Here is a 19,102-nt window from a genome sequence, read left to right as displayed (position 1 = left end):
CCTAAAAATTGCTCCAGTGATGGAGTATTACAGGCCGGGTGTTTTTCATAAACGAGAGGCCTGCTAGACGACAGCTCTTTGCTGAGGCTTGCCGCTTACGAGCGTAAAATGCGCGTGTGAGGCACGCCTAGGAGCCGATGCGGCGATCATGGTAAGTAGCAGAACAACAGAGATGCTTACCGTCAAAGTAGGAAGGTCCGTGTGTGACCATGACAGGGGGAGGAACTGCGCCTGGCTTGACATCTGAAGAGAAACATTGCACCGTGCCATCAGTCTCGTTACTTCCGGTCGAAATTCAACTTTGAGGAAGCTTTTCAATGCCCTGATATACTGAGGAGCCTCCCATCAGGTCTGTGTAAACTGGTAATTTACTAGTCAGAACACCAATGTGCAGTGTGTTAGGATGAACAACAATAAAATACCTGCATCATGGCAGTAGTTTACGCAAGCCATTTACTAGCTAATTAAGTACTCACATGGGCATGCATTATTCCGACACTTTCAAATAATTATATTTTCCTAAGATCAACAGTAGAACAGTATAATTACACGACAATCGCTTTTAGAATCGCTCCTCTTGCGTGGACGCATTCTCGGGGGCGCCGCCAAGCATAGCGCATAAAGGGCCCGACCAGTTTTTTTGCAAGGAATCCCATTCTGACACCGCGCACTCAGTAAACGGCATCGCCAGCACTGATGTGAAATGCTTACTCGTAAAGTGCAAGGACCGTATGTCAACCCGGAGGTTCCCGGCAGGCAAGATGCCGTGGCCCTGTTCGAGGACTTGGATGAAGGCGAGGCCCACATGGTGTGCTGCGTTTGAGAGCGGCTGGTTGAGGACGATCCGGCAGCTGACGCCGATGCTGCCCTCGCTGACGCTGCTTCGTCAACGAAAGAAAAGAAAAAAGACGTGTTGAGCATCTACGGAATATATGTGCATATTAATATATACACCACGCGTGTTGAAACCGTAAGTTTAGCTGCCAAGGAAAATAAGCACTATTGACTGAATCTATTAGGATTTTCTCGAGTCTTTCTCTTGTATAATTAAGGCATAAATCAGTGGAAACAGTGGAATGCATTAGGTTGACAAGTTTGTAGACGGAGGTAACTCACCTGAATTCTAAAACTTGCGTCATGTTGTAATCGGACGATAAAGGTCCTAAGTAGAATAACTCGTCTAGCTGTAAAAGACAAAGAACAAACAAAAAGACGGTTTAGTTGCTCACTCAGTGCTTTGGTTACACCATCCGGCAATCATTGATTCGTGGACATAAAACACAGGAAGTGGTAAAACGGTGTGAAAACTGCAATTAAGGTGCGATATTCCCAGTGTGAATCTCGTCTGTAAAACAAAGTATGCGACACTGGCTGGTGCCACGATCGAGCATATGGCAATTAACCAGACGTGTATAGAACGAAATTCCAACCCAAGCTGATAATATCCGGTTCAAATATGCGCGCCTCGCAATGCCAGATCTTAAATTAGAATTATTTGGTTTCGATCCGAACTTCTCGCAAGTGACAATAGAGGGATGAAGTGAGAAAATTAGAAATAATAGAAAATATATAGTGCCCTGCCCGCGCTAAGTGTTGACCCAACGGACCCGTTGCAAGCCAAGACGATATAATCGATTTAAGTGTTGCCTCTTATGCGTGTATTCAAATAATGTAACACATGACATTCATGCCGGCGTACGTCGATATCCACATATCGCTGTTGACTGCAGCAGGTCCCAAGAAATCACTTCCGTGAGAGCTACACAACAGTACTCCCCGTCAAAGCAGGCGTGCTTCGTTCAGAGCCAACCCATCTCGTTTATTAACCATCATCTCGCAGTAAAATGGGTGCATTCGCGAGCATAGAGCCGTCGGCTGCAGTCGGAACCACGCCTCGTCAAGTTGCGCTACGTGGCTCCGCCGTCGGCGCCATGTCCGGACACTTCATTTAATCCCACTTCATCTCCACTCGAGCAGGTGGTTGCCGCCTCCCCTCCTCGACGCTTAGCACAACAGTCTGGGTCGCGCGCGGCTCATCGCGAACAAGAGCGACGTTTAGAGCACTTCTGCTGGATGTCGTCTTTTTCGCTCCGACGGTCGTTTCCATCTTGTTCTTCTCTCTTTCGCTCCGTCGCAGTGGTTTAATATCTGCCGCCGCGCCACAGGCGGGCACGTTTTTGAAAGCAAACTTGTGTTCCCCCCCGCACCCAGAATCCCGAGAAGCAAGCTTCGCAGCGTGCGCCCAGAGAGCATCGTCGTGGCGTTGTCGTCGGTCGGGGGGCGCCTCTATTATGCGCAGCCGACTCCACTAAGGACCTCATCGTTTTGCTATTCTCGTGGGGCAGTTCCCCGCTGGCCAGAAAGAAGGAAAGCTGCCCTCCCGATCGCCCAGGAAAGCTCGCAGCCTCCGGCGCTGTTGCAGCCAGAACAACCGCGCCGCCGCCAGCAGTGCCGAGAATCAGCGGGGCAGGACGGCAGGACCCAGCACACAAGTCAAGGCGCATTCGGGCGGCGATTTGAAGCGGATTGTGCACTCCCCTTTCTACCACGCCCCGCGCGCTGCTTTTGTGAAGCGGCCACTTCCGCCGATTTCTTTGGCGCTTTTTCGCATTTCTGCTCGGCGTATAAGCGGACGGCGTGCCTGAATGGACGCAGCACGGCGGTCGAGCAGACAGGCGGTGTGCGTGTTTGTCTGTCAGGCCCCGGCAAACACACACGCTGCGAGGATCTGCCATTGTGGAAATAGTTTAGATTCAGAGGTCCAAAACTGCAAACCTCCCGCCCTGTTCCGCCGGACAGCAGCAGCTAGGAACCGGTGCACGTGTCTACCTCCATCCCCTCCGAGCCCCGAAGGGGTGACAACTGCTTCCTTGCTCCAGTTCATTGTAGTCGAACGGCAAGAAGCATGGATTCTGCATGAAACGCACAAAAGGAGGCCGCTGAACCAACCGAAAGTTTCCTCTCTCTTCCCCCTTTTTCCTGGAGATGAGGAGAAAGGGGGGGGGGGGGGGGGCAGAAAAGAAATGAAAGCAGAGCCGCCTCCCTCTCTCTCTCTCTGAACCGCGGTCTCGCCCTGCCGGAGCCGCACGGCACCGAGCACCCACCGTCGACCTTTGTGTGCTTCCGCGTCGCCGGGTTCGAAGCGGAGGAAGGACACTGACGGGGGCGGCCTGCTTTCTCGCATTTGTAGTCATGCTGGGAGCAGTTTATTTGGTTCCATTCTTCGACGTCGCCCATGCCTTCACTGGGTTTTCTAGGCGGTGCGCGCTAGAGACCGTATTATAGAGTCCAAACTCTCCACGCGCTGTGCCGGCATGCACGAATGCTTCCACACATTTCCGAGTGCTTCTTGACGGCGTGTTCTCGGCGCGAGACAGCTAATCGAGGTAGTTGTGGGCAGAGTTTGCCATTGCATTAACTGCCCTCCAGGTATGCACAGTGTGCAACCGCCGACTTCAACGTCGCGCCAACGCACCAGCGCTCGAGCCATCAGCCCAGTTAGGATAAATATCGTCTCGACCGAGAGCCACCGCGCTTGTTTGAAGTGGCGCTTCGACGCGACACATGAGGGCCGACGAAATGCACCGCCTTCGCGGTTCCACTGTTCTTCCAAGTTTTCCCGCAGGCAGCACTCGCTTGCATGACTCGGCGACATCGGTGGAACGCTTTCGAAATTACCACGGGGCCACAGGACGGAATGGCTCAGTGAGGCCATTTGCTCTTTAAACGGTCGTCTCTCGGCGCACTTTCTTCTCCAGTCTGGACAGCCTTGTTTCTATCCGCGGGCTACTTTTCTGGGATGAAAGCGTTCCCTTGTCTGACTACGCTGCGCCCGAATTCTGCCCGGTCTTTCATGTATTCTGTTATTTCTTTTTCTCTGGAACAGAGAAAGGTTGTCGTTACGGCTCGAACATGTTCGGCGCGACGTCCGCGTAATGAAAATCGATGCTCGTAACTCGTTAAACAGAGCTGCCTCGACGCGGTGTATACCTTCCAGGTATATTGGGCAACGGCCAATGAGTGTCCGGCAAGCGCGACACTGCAGACTTGGCCCATAATAAGCATGTCTGGCAGCTGGGGCGCGGGAGCCATTTTGTCCCCCATTCGATTGTGGGCAGACCGCGAGTGCCTCATAACTTTTGCGCTCGCTTGTTGCGGTCATGTTGGTTGGTTGGTTGGTTCATAGGAAGGGAAAGGCGCAGTATCTGTCACACTTGCTCTGTGGACACCTGAACCGCGCCGTAAGGGAAGGGATGAAGGTGGGGGTGAAGGTGGATAGCGAGAAAGGGGGGCCGTAGTGGAGGGCTACGGAGTAATTTCGACCACCTGGGGATCTTTAACGTGCGCTGACATCGCACAGCACACGGACGCCACTTCGTTTCGCCTCCATCGAAACGCAACCGCCGAGGCCGGGATTCGATCCCGGGAACTCCGGCACTGTAGTCGGGCGTCGTACCACTGCACCACCCCGGCGGTCATGTCGCGACGCAGTTTTCCGCTAATGGGGGTGCAGCGCGACCTACGACGACACCGCCACGTGGTGCTTTAAACGCACGCACACACGAGGCGACTCGCGCGCCTTCTGAGGCAGCGGCGGCCCTTGGTACTATAACTGCTGCCGTGGTTATATTCGACGACTCCCATCCGCCGTCGCCGAACTTATTTCCGAAAGCGCAAGAATGTACTAAACTGTCAGCGGTGACACAAGAAGGAAAAAGAAATCTAAAAAAATCTTTAAACGCAAGCGTTCTTGCAATTAAGGTGGTAATAGATGCTGTTAATATAGGCTGTTATCGCCCACAGCGTCGCACGCAAGTCTGCTTCCCAAACAGCGCGCCCCTGAATTTCAAAACGACGCGTGCCCTGTACGAACTGAGCTACACTTACGGCATTCTCAACTGCAGACGTGTGACGCACAATTGCCATCGGGCCACAAAGTCGCAGCATTGGGTTGCCATTTCGTTTTATACACGTGTGGTTAATTGCCATATCTTGGCACCAACCAGTGTCGCATATCCGTTTTGTAGACGAGATTCACACTGGGAATATCACACCCCAAATGCAGTTTTTACACTGTTTTACTACTTCTTGCATGACGGTAGGACAGATTAGAGAACAAGGTGCAGAGGTAGAGCGCGATTAAAGTTTGACGACGCTGACCGAGCCTTTGCCGCCCTTCGCGCCAAACGACCTCAAATTTCAGCCAAACAAGACAAACTCAAGAAACATCCGATGAAGCACAATTTGACAGAGTTTCCTATCGCAACGCGTTTATGTAGCGACCCTGCGGATTCATGAATACGGCGGGGCCTGTCGGTAGCGGAGGAGGCAACTCCTCCTCACTCTCAATTGGTATACGACTTTCAATATAGGTCTGGATGGAGGCCTTCGGGTACTGCAGAAGCATCTCACCCTAGTGGTGACGACTTTAGAACATGCCTTTTGCGAGTGCCTTATGCGGCCTGTTGAAAACAGAATTCGGGATGCTTTCTGTTTCCCATAATTAGGAACAGGCACAGTCGGACAGCCACAGAGAGAGGCGGGCGAGCTAGGGCCTGCCACTCCGCAAGTGCGCCCAGCTGGTCAGGATACGTCAAACTAAGTGCGCCTCCGCTGAGTAGCACAGTTCTGTTGGGCCAACTGGTGAACGGGCGCTGCAAGGAAATTTTCGCCAAGGACAGACGTATAACTGGCTTCCCCGTGCCTCTCTGTTTTGAGCAAAAACCTAATTTACCGTGGTCTCCGCAGATGCCCGACTGCTGTTCCAGAGTACCCGGGTTCGAACCCGACCACCGGCGGCTATGTTTCAATGGAGACGAAATGAAGAGGCATCCGTGGGCTGTGCGATGTCAGTGCACGTTAAATATCCCCAGGTGGCCGAAATTACTCCTTAGTCTCCACTACAGCACCTAACTTTTTTCACTGCCACCTTTTTCCCTTCCCTTACGGCGCGGTTCAGGTGTCCGCCGAAACAAGTGTAGCAGATATTGCGTCTTTCCTTTCCTCTGAACCATTATAATTACTGTGGTCTAAATACAAGATTTGGCCACCGTGGATTTAGCTAACAGTGCGAACTGGTACGGCACGTAATCCTACGCTTCCGTACAATCCGCAGAAACATGAAGGATCGTTGAAGGCGGCCGGAATGACAGCTCACAGAGGACGGCGACGCTGCACGCAGCTGTCCTTCGAAGGGGGTCGTCCATTCTTGCGTCCGCTTCCACTGACCTCCCCGCCGCCTCATTTCCTTTTTTTATTACTTTGTCTTCGCTGGCAGCATCAACGTTTCTGCTCACAAAGCCTCCACGCAGAGGACTAATTATCCCCAACTTGAACAGGCGCATGGCGCCGTGATAAGTCGACACAGTTTCGTCAAGGAGCCCTACGCTCGACGTGACGAGTTTCGTGCAGCATGCCAGAGGCCGCTACGCTCGCGGCTCTTCGAATACAAGCAGGTAGCGCACTGTCTCAATCATCGTGCGTCGCGTCACTCAAGCGCGATGATCGGCTGCGATTAGATGAAAAAGAAAAAAAAAAGTCGCTCTTTTCGGCGAAAGTCACAAGAGCGTAATTTTCTTTCAGGTTGCTCGTGCCTGATGTCACACACATGCCTATAGTATTCACTGTCCGCAGCACTGCAGTGAACTAGTGGCACATATATAGAGCGGGCATCGGCCGTGTGTAAAAGACGCGCCATTAAATTCTTGCGCACCGCAGAATTCTTAAGGAACCCTTCGGAAAAGCAAAGCGAAACTTATGAAGAGGCGGCGACTAACAGCCAAACCTTACTGCGCAGAGGCTGCTTTGATGTCCCCTTATCATTTCTTTTGCGTCCACTCATTCGTTGAGGCCGCACTCAGAAACGAGACACTTTTATTTTTAACGTATTCTTTCGTGGCTCAAGAGTGCGTAATGAATGCAGTGGTCCAAAGGTACTTCGAGCGTTAACTTGTAGCGTCTTGCTTGCTACTCGGCAGCTCTAATATCCGCGCGCTATCCAAGCATGAGTTACTCTCTTACAAGAAGCAAAATTGCGATGAGGCGGCGGCCACGAAAAAAAAAAAAAAAAAAGAAAGAAAGTCGACAAACGCAGCAAGAATCGATCCGCATCGCTGGTTGTGAAACTTCCCAAGAGGAGCTGGAGGGGGCGTAACGACTTTAGCCAGCTTGTACGCTAGAACGTGTACAAGAATTCAGGTGGTCACTCACTGGCGCCTAAACTTCAAGTGTATGTCGGGTTCTAACAGTATTTTGCTTTTCTTTTTTTTTTTAATTAAGAGGCGAGGAGAACGAATGACCCATTATTCATTAGCTCTAGTTTCTAATTAACAACGCGGCCGAGGTAGTCCGCCGGCCTCCTTTGTGTGCCGGACCGACTGTTGCAACGCCCAGCTTGGCTGAAGGTGAAAGGAGACGTGTTTTTCTTTTTTTTTTATCTTTCATTTAAATAACTTTTTCAGCAGTTCGGTAGCTGAAAAATAAACTTTCAGGAAAGCCTGGCAGAAATGCTACATTTCAACTTTTTGTTGGGTTTTTTTTTTTTTTCTTTTTTTTTTTTTTTTTCCTGATACTGCCATTAGCACGAGATCAAGCTCTCATGCATTCTCGAGGTTCGTGGAAATCTGTGCTACGCATGAAATAAAACTTTAAAAAGGCACTGAAAGAAACCCGCGGCGCCGCAAATCCTTAAACGAGTAACCGGACCTCAGACGCATGTCGCAATGTTAATGAATAGGGACCTTTTGTTCGAGGCTCTCTTATAGAGACGCGGTCTAGCTACGAGCCGTTTTAGAGCCTAGCGAGATCTTGTTTTCTTCTTGTCGGTAATCATTTTCGTGGAATTCTTTTAAAAGCGGACTTCACAGTGAAATGCTCCATGCACCTTTGATGAACTTTGATTAACTCGCGCGTATACGTGCAAGCATTGTGAGGAAAAAAAAAAAAACAGCAGCACAGAAACGACGCAGGTCGGTGCGCCTAATTAGGGCCGCGCAGGCCGATCCCGCAGGGCTTGTGCCCTTTATGTGCAGCGCGCACTTTATGTGCATTGAAGCTGCGTACGCAGCTGCAATGCGAGTGCCAAGGCTGGAACCAAATGCGCAGTTCGGAAGCGCGACCAGATTCGGCGCATTGTGGGTTTTTCTTCTTTTCTCTTTATTATTTCTTCAAAACATTGCCTGTCACGACAGCAGCGACAGCAGCGTTCACCGTCGCCTGTAGCCTCGGCATTTCCCATATCGCCTTCGGAATTCCAAGGAAAAAAAAAAGAGGGCGTTGTTATCCTTTCTCGATGCCACTCCCTTTCAAGGCGAGGTATAAAGTCAGAAGTTGCTCTCGGTTATTGAAATATGATCGCGAGAACACACTTCAACATGCGAAGGATGCGGCGCACACGCGTCTCGGGCGAGCGAGATTCGAGGACCAAAACGAAAGCGGAAACAAACAAAGAAGAATACGGCTCGATCTGTCATCTTTCTGCCTCGTGCGGCAGGTTCGGGCCGATATCGCGTCCTCCCTGGAAGGAATATGCGAAACGGGCAGACGACGCAAGACGGGGAAGGGCTGAGCAAACATCAATACCGTCTCTGCAGCCACTTTTGTTTTGTTTTTTTCTCTCTTTATTTTCACGGGTTTCGCTCTGAAGACGTTATCGGCAGGACGGGTGGAAAGAAAGCAGAGAGCTACGGAGCGAAAAAGAAACAGAAAGCAAAAGAAACTTAAAACGTAAAATAAATTCAAGGAATGGGGCTGTTTTGCACGCGCATTCACGGAGCACATATGTGTAAGCGAAAAGAGGTATGGGGGGATACATGCGCGTATGGATTTCGTCCGATACGCGCCTCGTCGTTTCCGACAATCGTTGTCTGCGCTGCAAAGTCCGTTTCGAATATGCGCGTTAGGAGACGTCTGCTCGCCTACTCACCGCCAGGACGGTATTTTTTATTTTTGCTTCCAACTTGTCCGTCCTTGACGGGATATTTTATTTCATTTCATTTTTATTCTTATCACTCTGAGAGTTCTGCCGCGTCTTCACTTTCGATACGCCTTCGTCATCGCTGCTCGTAGCACTCCGTTCTTTTTTTTTTTTTTTTTTTGTATCTTTATTTCTGGGTCTAGTTCCCATCTCTCTCTGACAGTGCCATATCTGAGATGGAGACACTCTGCCGAGCTCTCTCTCGCCTTTCCCTGACGCAGCTGTTAGCCGCTCGACTCCAGGATCCTCGACTCTCTTCTCATTTAGTTTCCTTTTTTTTTTTTTTTTTATAGGCTCCTTTCGCGTTACGGGTGCGTCGATAGTTTCCTGCTACCGGCTTCTCGGCACGCTTTTCCTCCTCCTCCGCCCCGATCCGCTACGCCTACAGTCTTCTTCTGACACCTGGCTGCCTTCCTCCCCATTTCCTGCCCCCCTACGAACATGTGGGACCGCTCTATCATTACAGCAGTTTTATATCGTTTTCATCTGCCGGGGAGCCAATCAAAACTGATATTCTCCGTGATGTGTTAACACTTGCATCGGGCATAACTATCTTCGTTTGAACTCAGCTATCTTGACACATGGCACCCTGTTTGCAGGTGCTGGAAGAAAAAAAAAGTTTTATTCATGGGGAGCAGCGCTTACTAGATGGCTTTAGCGTCCCGAGCATACATTACCGTAGCGTTACCGCAGTACCTATCGGCCGTTAACTCGGAGTGCCTGATTTCACGCTCAGAAGGCAGCGAATATTAATGAATCATTTTCATGTCGCAGTTTCAACAGACAACATGAACTGAAGGCTGAAGGACGTTTCAAGAAAGAATAACTTAAAAATAAACAAGACAGGTCGCGAAGAACGCGTCCAATGGACATATCCCACAGTGAAACGCTGCTTATGAAACGTCTAAGAAAAAAAAAACGAAACTTATAGGTTGCTCACTTTAAGTGTCCCTTCGCTGGGTATAAGGACTGAACTCAAGACAGGCGCTGGAAAACAAATATATAAAGAAAACTATTGACGACGACTGCGTAAATTCAAGGAAACGGACAGGGAATAAAAATAGTGAGAAAAAAAGAAAAAAGTGAGGAAAGTTAAGGATTTACTTAGATCAAAGCGTTGTTTACATTTTTGAACGCAGGAAGTTGGTCTTTCGCTCTCCACATAAGCTTCCGCCGGTTTCCGCGTGGGTCTCTCTTATTTTTATTTTGGTATGATTATTTCTTCTTGAAACTCGCAGGCTTTTTCAACGTCCGCGCGGTGTCGACAGTCGGCGACGGAAACGCTCCTGATTCTTATATCCCGCTGTCCACACAAGAAGAAATAAAGAAAGAGCGAGAAAGAGGATGAAGATGAGAGACCGTCGGAAGCAGGGAGCGCGGACTGCTTTGAGCGGCGATGCACAGAAGTCGTTTTGGGCAACGCGCCGAAAGTCAAAACAGCAAGAAAAGGAACAAGCGCTGTATCGTAAATTTAAAATAGGCCGGAAACGGCAAGGCGGCTAAAGAAACAGTAAAAACGCCAAGAAAAGCAAGCGTAAGAAACTGCTACACAATCTCGCAGGCTCATTCTCCCTTTCCGTTGCTCTCTCATTTTTGACAGATGGCGGCTTTTGTAGATGGGAAAGAACTGAAACGTGAAAGGGAATGGAAGTGAAAATAAATAACGAGACACAGAGATGAACTCGCTGGATTGCTGGAATACTCTACACCGTCGCTGATTTCGCGCGCGCTTTTTCCCGCTCTTCTTATCCGAAACTGAAATGTGCTCCAATTTTTTTTTTAAGTCCTTTTTCTTCTCTTCCATCAACTTTCCATCTTCTCGACCCCGTAGTCTTGATATATGCGTTCCGCGGATGTCGGAATGAGTTAGGGAAGCGCTTGTCGATACCGCGACCGAGATGAAGGCTTTGCCCATCTCCTTGCTTCCTCTCACTGGGACTGTCGTCATAGCTTAAAACAGGCCTTCGGCACTGTTCAAGAAAACAAAACGGTAAGAACTTTTAGAAATGCTTTCCCCGCAATTCTTGCAGTCTTAATTGTCTATAGTACTACGTAAGCCACGTACTCGGAGATTGCACGAGACGCATGATATAAGGCGGCACCGACCTGTCGCGCGTTGTATAGCTTTCGAAACGCTTTCTAGAGCCGGCACGGTCGAATCGGTTTGACTGCGCAATATCCAATCGTAAAGGGCGCATTTTGAAATCTTCCCAGGCCGCGTACTCTCAATCGCTTGTTGAACAGCAGCCCAGAGCACAAATTCACATTGTTCTTGCATACGAAAAAATTTCCGATTAATCTCTCTTTCATGTCCACGATCTGGAACTATGCTTTTGGTTACGGCGTTGGGCACTGTGGCAGAAATCAATGATCTGTAAATCACCGAGGTTGGACAAAAAAAAAAAAAATGAGTACGAGGACGCTTACTGTGCGCCAATATATATATGGAGCGAAGTCAGCGGCAAATCAGCTATTAATCAGGCCGGCCATGAACCGTGACACAACTGGCTATCACATCTGGAAGAAAAGGAAAATTAACCCTGATAAATGAGCCTGATGTGCTTTCTTTTTCTTGTTTAAAAATATATTTCGTCAGAATGATTCCACTCGTTCTGGTTGAATACAGCGAGAAAACACGAACGTGCAGACGTTGCGAACAAGACGCGAGCAGCAAAACGTGACCACATTCACTGGACTCTAAAAGCAAGGTCACCTTCTGCTCTGTGTTGGAGGTCATCGTGTGAAGCACAACAGCGAAAAGTAAAGGCATAATGTCCCGCCGCATTAATACGCGTCAATATGATGATACGAGTGGGCAGACAACGAGTACTCACCGCTCGCGCAACTTCGGAGGCGAGGGACTTGAAGGCCCTGCTGGAATGGTCGACCAAGCCGGAAGAGTAGACGCGGTTGGTGACTCGGAAGGTGCCCTCCACCGCCCAGCTGCCGGCTGCAAAAGAAGACAAAAGAGCGTGATGCAGGCCGTCGAAAGCTGTGAATGGGAAAAAAAAAATATATCAAGAAAGGACAGTAACATCCAGATGCACACATATGTCAGAACGAAGCGAACCTCTGAGCACGGCTTGGAAAAAATTCGTACAGAATAAAAGTGGAATCAGTTCGTTGTTTTCCACAACTGGTTGCACAAATGCGACCGTTGATACCTCGTGACTATACAAGGCAAGATAAATCGCGTCAAGTAGTACAGAAAGACGTGAACAGAGACGGACACAGCGCGTGCTTTAACAAGTGCGCGCCTCGTCCGTTTGTGTTCACGTCTTTCTGTACCCCTTAGCGCGATTTCTTCAGTACTTCGCGACTTTGACGAAATAGTGCATGCTGAATAAATATAATTAAGCAGGAGTGATGGTGACATAAATCAGCATATATGCGGTAGTCTGAAACACGTGAGCTCATGTGCGTTGCGTAACGAATTATTTTTTCATTCAGTCAGAAACGAAATTGTCTTGGAAACGAATATAAACGCAGCGTGTCTTGAAACTCTCGCTGTTTTCAAGTTCTACCTGGGAAGTAAAAGTTCATATGCATCAAACACCCGTTGAAACTGAAAGAAAACGTGCCCAGTTGCAATATATAATTCCGCGTCCAAGTGTTGCAGGTTGGCGTGTGGCCGCTTCAGAACGGCGCAATTTACGGACAAGGCGGATAAAGATTATAAGCGCTAACTATACTAATTGGTGTGCTTCATTAACACAAGACCCCCCGATCCAGTCAGTGCGAAACAAATCAGTTCAAGAAAACAAAAATGCGAGTAAAATATAAACCTGAAACGACGATAAAAAAAAAAAAAAAAAAAAAAAAAAAAAGAACCTGATTTTGCCTTTACAAAGAAGGTAATCACAAGAAGGAAAGAAGGAAATGAACAAGCCAGAAGGTATTTCAAAACTACTTGGACTGTTCGGGCGACTACGAAATACGCGATGTAGCGAAACGTTATAGCGCGGTTCTGCAAGTACACCTCATTTCAGCTTCTCTCTTGCCTAATTGGGAAGTGGATCAGCAGGGAATAAAAAGGAAACGGGAATACGGTTACTTTTGAGCGTGTCGAACCTGGCGCGCAGTGTCGGGGAAGAAAAAAATACACGAGAATAAAGCCAAAACTAAGTATAAAAATGCACACACTGCAGTCAGTCTGCGTTTTATGTGCGGAGTTCGGGTCCGCTAAGCAGATCCAAGATTCAGCTGTCATGGCGGAAGAGGAACAGGCCGCGACGCAAAGCACCCGAGTTTTCAAATGCAAATGTTCACCGGGCTCAATACGGATTATAGACTGTAATCTCGCTTTTAATGAGCCGGCTATACCAAACTGTCCATCGGGCGCGTAAAGGCGCGTACAACGGGCACGCGGCATACTTGAACAGAATACAGCTGCTGCTTTCCAAGCATGCGCAATACACAAGTCCCTCAACTATGCGTTATATTCTACTTCTTTTTCGACCATGTGACTTTAACCGTTCAACTTTTATAGCAGTAAGCGCTGTATTCGTGAATTTCTTACTCTTCAGAGGCACTGATTCCTTGTCCAGCGCCGGAAAGGGGACCCAATTAGGGAAAAATGTGAAAGTACCATAGTACCGTACCATAGTAGCCTCTCCTTTCCCTCTTTTAAGGGGAGAAGCGGTTTCCAAGCTGGCATAAATCAATATAAAACCGTCCAATTCGGCAGCATACTGCTTCATTAGGCCTGTTCGAGCTTTTCCGAGCAGACTATAGAATGCGCAGATTTTCTTTGTGAGTAACAAGCACGCGTTTACTTCATTCGGCACAAATTCGGACACATTCAATATAATGTACATGGTCACTCCCGCCTCGGGCAAAAGGAGAATGGAAATAACTTTTCCGTTTGTGATGATCAATTGCTCCCCAATAAAACTGACGATGCGGGATAAGAGAAAACGCCTCTTAGTTGCGTTTTTTTTTTATCTTTTTTTTTTTTTGCGAAACTATCCTTAACCTGAGTGCCTTGAGTCTCAAGCTACCAACTTTAACTCGAACCACCAGACGAAACTCGCAACAATAAGGCCAGCTAATTAAGAGTCTCCTACACTATTATTAGAGGCCTGCCCAAGCTTTCATTGAGCATACTGCTTATCTGTTTTTTCGCGGAAAGCAGTGAGCGAATGGCCTTAAATTAGAAACTTCTCTACATGTTTTGAACATCGTTCTGGTTGGTTTGCACGGTTTAACGCCTAAAACGACATCGGCTGAGAAAGAAGTCGTGATGGAGGGCTCTGGAAATTTCGACTACCCGAGGTTCTTTAACACGCGCTATAAAATCGTTTCGGGTGGCACAGACAGGCCTAAAGGCGCCGTGTAATGCGGCACTCGGAGAAAGAATTAGATTAAAAGATAAGGCGCAGGCTAATAGTTAATCCATATCGCATCGTGCTGACGTCTTTGCTTCCTGCTTAATTCACCCCCTTTCTGTGCGCCGTCGTGTCCCATTCGCATCAAGCGCGATCTGACGTTTAACCCCAAAACTGAATGCCGTAGAGGTGGCATATACTGCACCTGTGAACCAATTATTATTATTATTATTATTATTATTATTATTATTATTATTATTATTATTATTATTATTATTATTAGAGGTGACACGGGAGTTCAACCTGCGGACAACTCGAGGAGAATGGAGGGGGTGGGGCGAAGCTGGATATTGGATGCGGGGAGTGGATTGGACATTCCGTGCCTCCTCTTTGATAAGAAGCTCAAGAGCTCTATAAAGAAAAACAAGCTATGCATAAATACTGAACTTGGTTCACCGTGTCACCAGTCAGGTGGTATTGACTGTATGCAACAGGAGCTGAGCCGGCTTGCAGTTTCTGGATCTCCATTTCTTCGCATATTCGTTCGACAGTCATCGGAGCATCCAGACAGTATTCCATGGTATTATTCTCCCTCAACCGGAGCACGCAGGAAGCGAACACAGGTCGACGCTTGTCTCCGTTTCAACGAGGGAAAAGAAAGAGCAACTAATGAATACGTAGAGAGAACCCATCGGCATCGCAGCACACAAGTTACGTGTCGCGCGTGTTATTAATGACCATGGCAGCAGCGTCCCTGTCACGAGGCACAAATGTTCATTACCGTGAGGAATGGACCCGCGGGCGGCACTCACCCAAAGGCTCGATGCGCAGCTGGTATCGGCTGCGTGTAGACGGTGGAAAGTGCAGTGCTATACGTGCAGTATACAGTATAGTAGCCGGCGTGACAAATGTGTTCGAAAACCGCTTAAGCTCCACCGCCGCCGACGGCGCTGCGAGTGCGTCGTAGGACTGTTCTGCGCTCACGCGTGTTAAGGCAGTACATATGCCGCGAGAGTGCGCTACGGGTGGTGATTGGTGACAAATGATCGGGACCTTGAGAGACGTCGGCGGATGCGCGACTTGAAACTCAGCCAGTCCCGAACCGAGCTCGATTACCGATGGTTATTACGTTACTTTGCCCCCCCCCCCCCCCCCCCTGGAAACGATCTATTTACATATCGTGTGAATAGTAAATGACCAACCGCGGCTGAATTATACGCTGCAGCTCCTAATAAACTATAGCAGACCCTGGTTACAAGAAATACACACGAGAGAAAAAGCGCGAGGAATCCGAAAGTCGTAAGGCTATAGGAAGCTATAATCCGTACAACGGCACATTTCGCTCCGTGATGCATCCTCTCCGGCAATAAAAGGAGAAGGCGCCCGTTTAGATTATAGACATTAGAGTGTGTCTATACGCGTGCACCGCTAGAAATCCGCAACACGCATATACGGAAGAAGTCAGATACGTATGAACGTCAGAATCTAGCCTTTCTAAACATTACAGCTTAGATCAAAGAGGCATGCATCGCTTTGCGAAGACATCGCGAAAGCCTCAATATGGTGTTTTTCGCTGCTCTGTGCGTGCACGATCGTAAGTAGCTGCAGATTAGCTGAGGCGAGGGCCCCCAATGCCTCGAGCGCTAAAAACTCCAGAGCGAATGTCGGGTCACGTTGCGTTGTGCGAGGCCTCCACGCGCCAAGCGACACGAGCGCAACATCTTACATCTCACCGACCGAAGAACGACTCGGCGACATATCCCCTGCAGGAGCGAGCAAAAGAGCCTAGGAACTTTCGAGGAGCACCGTACGCTCACAGCGGCACTCCCTTTCGCCCTCGTTGCGTTGGAAGTCAACAGGGAGGGTCATCTCTCCTGTTGCGCCGATCGGTCATCGATTACAGCGCCGAGAACGAGTTATTAAATAAGTAAAGCACGGACGTACGACGTTCAAAGCGGCCGACTGCGCGAAGCAAGGGCCAGGCAGCTGGTTGGTGGCACGAACGCACTGCAACCAATTCACGCAGACAGGGCCACGCTCGGAGGGAAGGAACGAGAGCAAATTATTTATAACGCGAGCAGGGAAAACGTTCGCTGAGACCTGGGGACCCACCCGCTAGAACATCCAAGAAATCAAGAAAAACGATGTCGATACAGCACGAGCGCCAGCAACAGACCCACGCGGGACAGAGATGCTGCTGGGCGACGAGAGAGGGGCGTTTTTGCCGCTCTCTTCCTTGATAGCGTTCTCGATGCGTTCCATCGAATCATAAATCACCGCTGACCTCAGCTCCCGCTCTTCTCCCCTCAAAGCTTCACCCCCCGCCTCATTCGCCCTTGGGCATTCCACGCTGTATAGCAGCATGCCGGTGAGATGCGTGAAAGAGGGTTGGTAGTGAATCGGCGAAGGGGAACAAGAAGAGCATCGTCGTCAGTTGCTGCTCGTTACATACCCGTACTCGTGTTACGGGCTACACGGGGTTGCCGCACGAGCCGGGTACGCGTTCTCTGCTCCCAGCTTCTGCCATAGATATCATGTTATTCCACAACCGGTAGTTATACAGGAACGGCAAGGGTAGCCGAAAAAAGAAGGAGGGGGCGCCCCCGGACACTCGCCCTATTCGTATATGTGTTACGTACGTGCCTCTTGCACGGCGCATTAACTGCCTTGTTTCGTCCCTCGGAACACGTTCTCATATGCGCGGCTCCGGCGAAGTGAGCCCCTCGCTGGCTTCTGCCCGATGCGCAACCGTGCGTGAATTAGCAGCAGCAAAAAGTGCGAAGACGGTGGAGAATAAAAAGAGCGCGTCGACTTGTGTATTCCAGGCCAACGTTCATTATTTTCGGGGACGGCCGGAAGACCGGTCAACTGCTACACAGAAAGAAAGAGGGTGGCAGGGTTGAGGTGGGACCAATCTATGGGCGGTTATACTTTTTCATGCGAAGCTCTGCCCCGACCTCCTCGGTTCTTTCTCCGTGGATACCGGTTAATGGATCTCTGTCGCTGCGTGCTTACTTGCGAGCTTATATGCTCCGATATCTGCCTCCGTGTCCGCTGGTATTTCATTACGCTCCTGCGGACAGAGACAATTGTTTTCTTCTCTTCTCAGCCAGCTCCTCTCCAGAAACAAAAGCGCTCCTGTTCTTTGCCGATGTTTTTCAGGCCTTTTGTCGACGTTTATTTGCAAACGTTTTCTGTGCGAAGCTCTTTATGGGGCCACTAAAAAAGAACGAAATGAGAAATGGGGCTTCAAAAATGCTATTGTATTAAGACTCAGAAGTCAAGGGGAAGAGGAGGAGGTGACTGAAAGTGTGTAGTAAAGCTGAAGAAGCTAGAGAACATCTATCACGAAGACCAGCAGTGGAGTTCAGAAGTGGGTGCTGTGCACAAGCACACAAGGAGGATAGGAGGGGCGGGGCACTATTTATGACCCCCCAGATAAGAGACCCGATAGCAGAAGCGCCCGGGTCATATATTGCGTTCGCGTGGGTGCTTTATCGCAGCCAGCAGTCATAACCACAAATTTTTGGGCGGTTCACTCTTTCCACTCCGTCAAAAACTGAACTAAAAAAAAAAAAAAACACACTTCGCCCTCCCAACCAGGCACTTTGATGTTTCCGAAGAAACCACCTACTAAAGCGCAGCGTGTCTTTCGGTCCAGACGCGGAGAAAGCGTCCTTCCAAAATGCAGTCCGTACTCGGTTCTGGAGCAGGTGGGCAAAGGAAATGAGTGAATGCGCGAGTTGAACTTCCTGGCCAGTAGGTGTCACAGCCCCAGATGAGGTATAAGCGCTCATTTATTGCACACGCGACGCCTCGCACCATCGAGCCGCAGATCATTTCTTTTCAATCTCAACGGTAGAGCAAAACCCTTTCCTGTTCAGATGACCGAAATGCGAAATGGCTGTGCCGTATCTTTTTCGGGAAGTACGAAGCCGAAAGCGTTATAGATTAAACTCCCTCCCCCTTCTGCGCCTATTGCTCAAGTCTGTCCTTTGGAGAAAGCAAAAGAGAAAGAAACTCACGCGCAAAGAGAAAATTAATAACCTCCCCAGTCGGTCGGCCAGCTGCGAACGCTTTGATTTACGGCGTAGCGACGTGTCTTCGTTACAAGCGCTTGGTGTGAACGAGGCGGTCGACTTTACAGGCGTTCCCAGCGCCCCGTCCAGTTTTTGAACACCCACCTTTTTTATCGGCCCTTTCTCTTAAGAGAACCGCATCGCAGCCGGCATGGGCAGAAACTATCCTCTCGCTATCCGTCTTAAGCGATCCCTTTTCATGCGCCCGAGATGAAAAAGCGTTTTTCTTCGCGACGACCGGGAAGGATCGAGAGACAGGAAAGATCCAGGGGAGATCGGTCGGAGATCGCGGGCACAAAACTTTCGCCACATTCGTGTTGGATAACGAGCGATTGCCGGAGCGGTCTAGCCCCCCGTCCTCTTCGCGGGGACGACTGTCACAGCGCGGTACCCGACAGCTATAGCTGCGCTACGATTGCCACAGATAAGAAGGCGGCACGGGGCAAGTCAAAATAAGGAATTTTCGTTACCTTGGCCTTCGCTATGAGACGATAGAGAGGGAAGACGAATAGAGAGACGACGAAGCGAGAAGTCGCGAAGTCTCTCCGAAGACGACGCTGCCTCTTTTTATCTGAAGTCATTTGCCCCCTTATATTTTCTCGCGCAGTTCATAGCCGCGGCCGTCGCACAGGTAGGTATTGCGAACTCCGCCGAGCGTGCTCGATGCGCGAGGCCAGGGTAAAGGAAGGAGGAGAAAAAGAGAGAGAGAGAGAGAAAAAAAA

At 49.4% G+C, this 19,102-nt stretch overlaps 1 protein-coding gene across 6 annotated transcripts in view; it reads right to left on the bottom strand.

Annotated features, from left to right (window-relative positions):
* The window catches only part of LOC146193889 (uncharacterized), a 397,134-nt gene that overhangs the window by 8,373 nt on the left and 369,659 nt on the right, over window positions 1-19,102 (bottom strand). For 4 of the 6 annotated variants that reach the window (XM_084602858.1, XM_084602860.1, XM_084602863.1 and 1 more), the window contains exons 5-8: window positions 11,809-11,924; window positions 1,117-1,184; window positions 712-881; window positions 181-243 (exon numbers count right to left, since the gene is read on the bottom strand). In XM_084602858.1, the coding sequence (XP_084458984.1) occupies window positions 181-243; window positions 712-881; window positions 1,117-1,184; window positions 11,809-11,924 (417 nt within the window). The remainder of the gene's footprint in view (window positions 1-180; window positions 244-711; window positions 882-1,116; window positions 1,185-11,808; window positions 11,925-19,102) is intronic. The other 2 variants (XM_084602859.1, XM_084602862.1) reach the window with 1 other exon arrangement.

Source organism: Amblyomma maculatum, chromosome 4 (assembly GCF_055883805.1).
Source record: "Amblyomma maculatum isolate TAMU_Amacu chromosome 4, ASM5588380v1, whole genome shotgun sequence".
In the NCBI taxonomy this organism is placed as follows: Eukaryota; Metazoa; Arthropoda; class Arachnida; order Ixodida; family Ixodidae; genus Amblyomma; species Amblyomma maculatum.
Note: the sequence above shows the minus strand (reverse complement) of the source record. Positions and strands in the feature narration are given on the sequence as shown.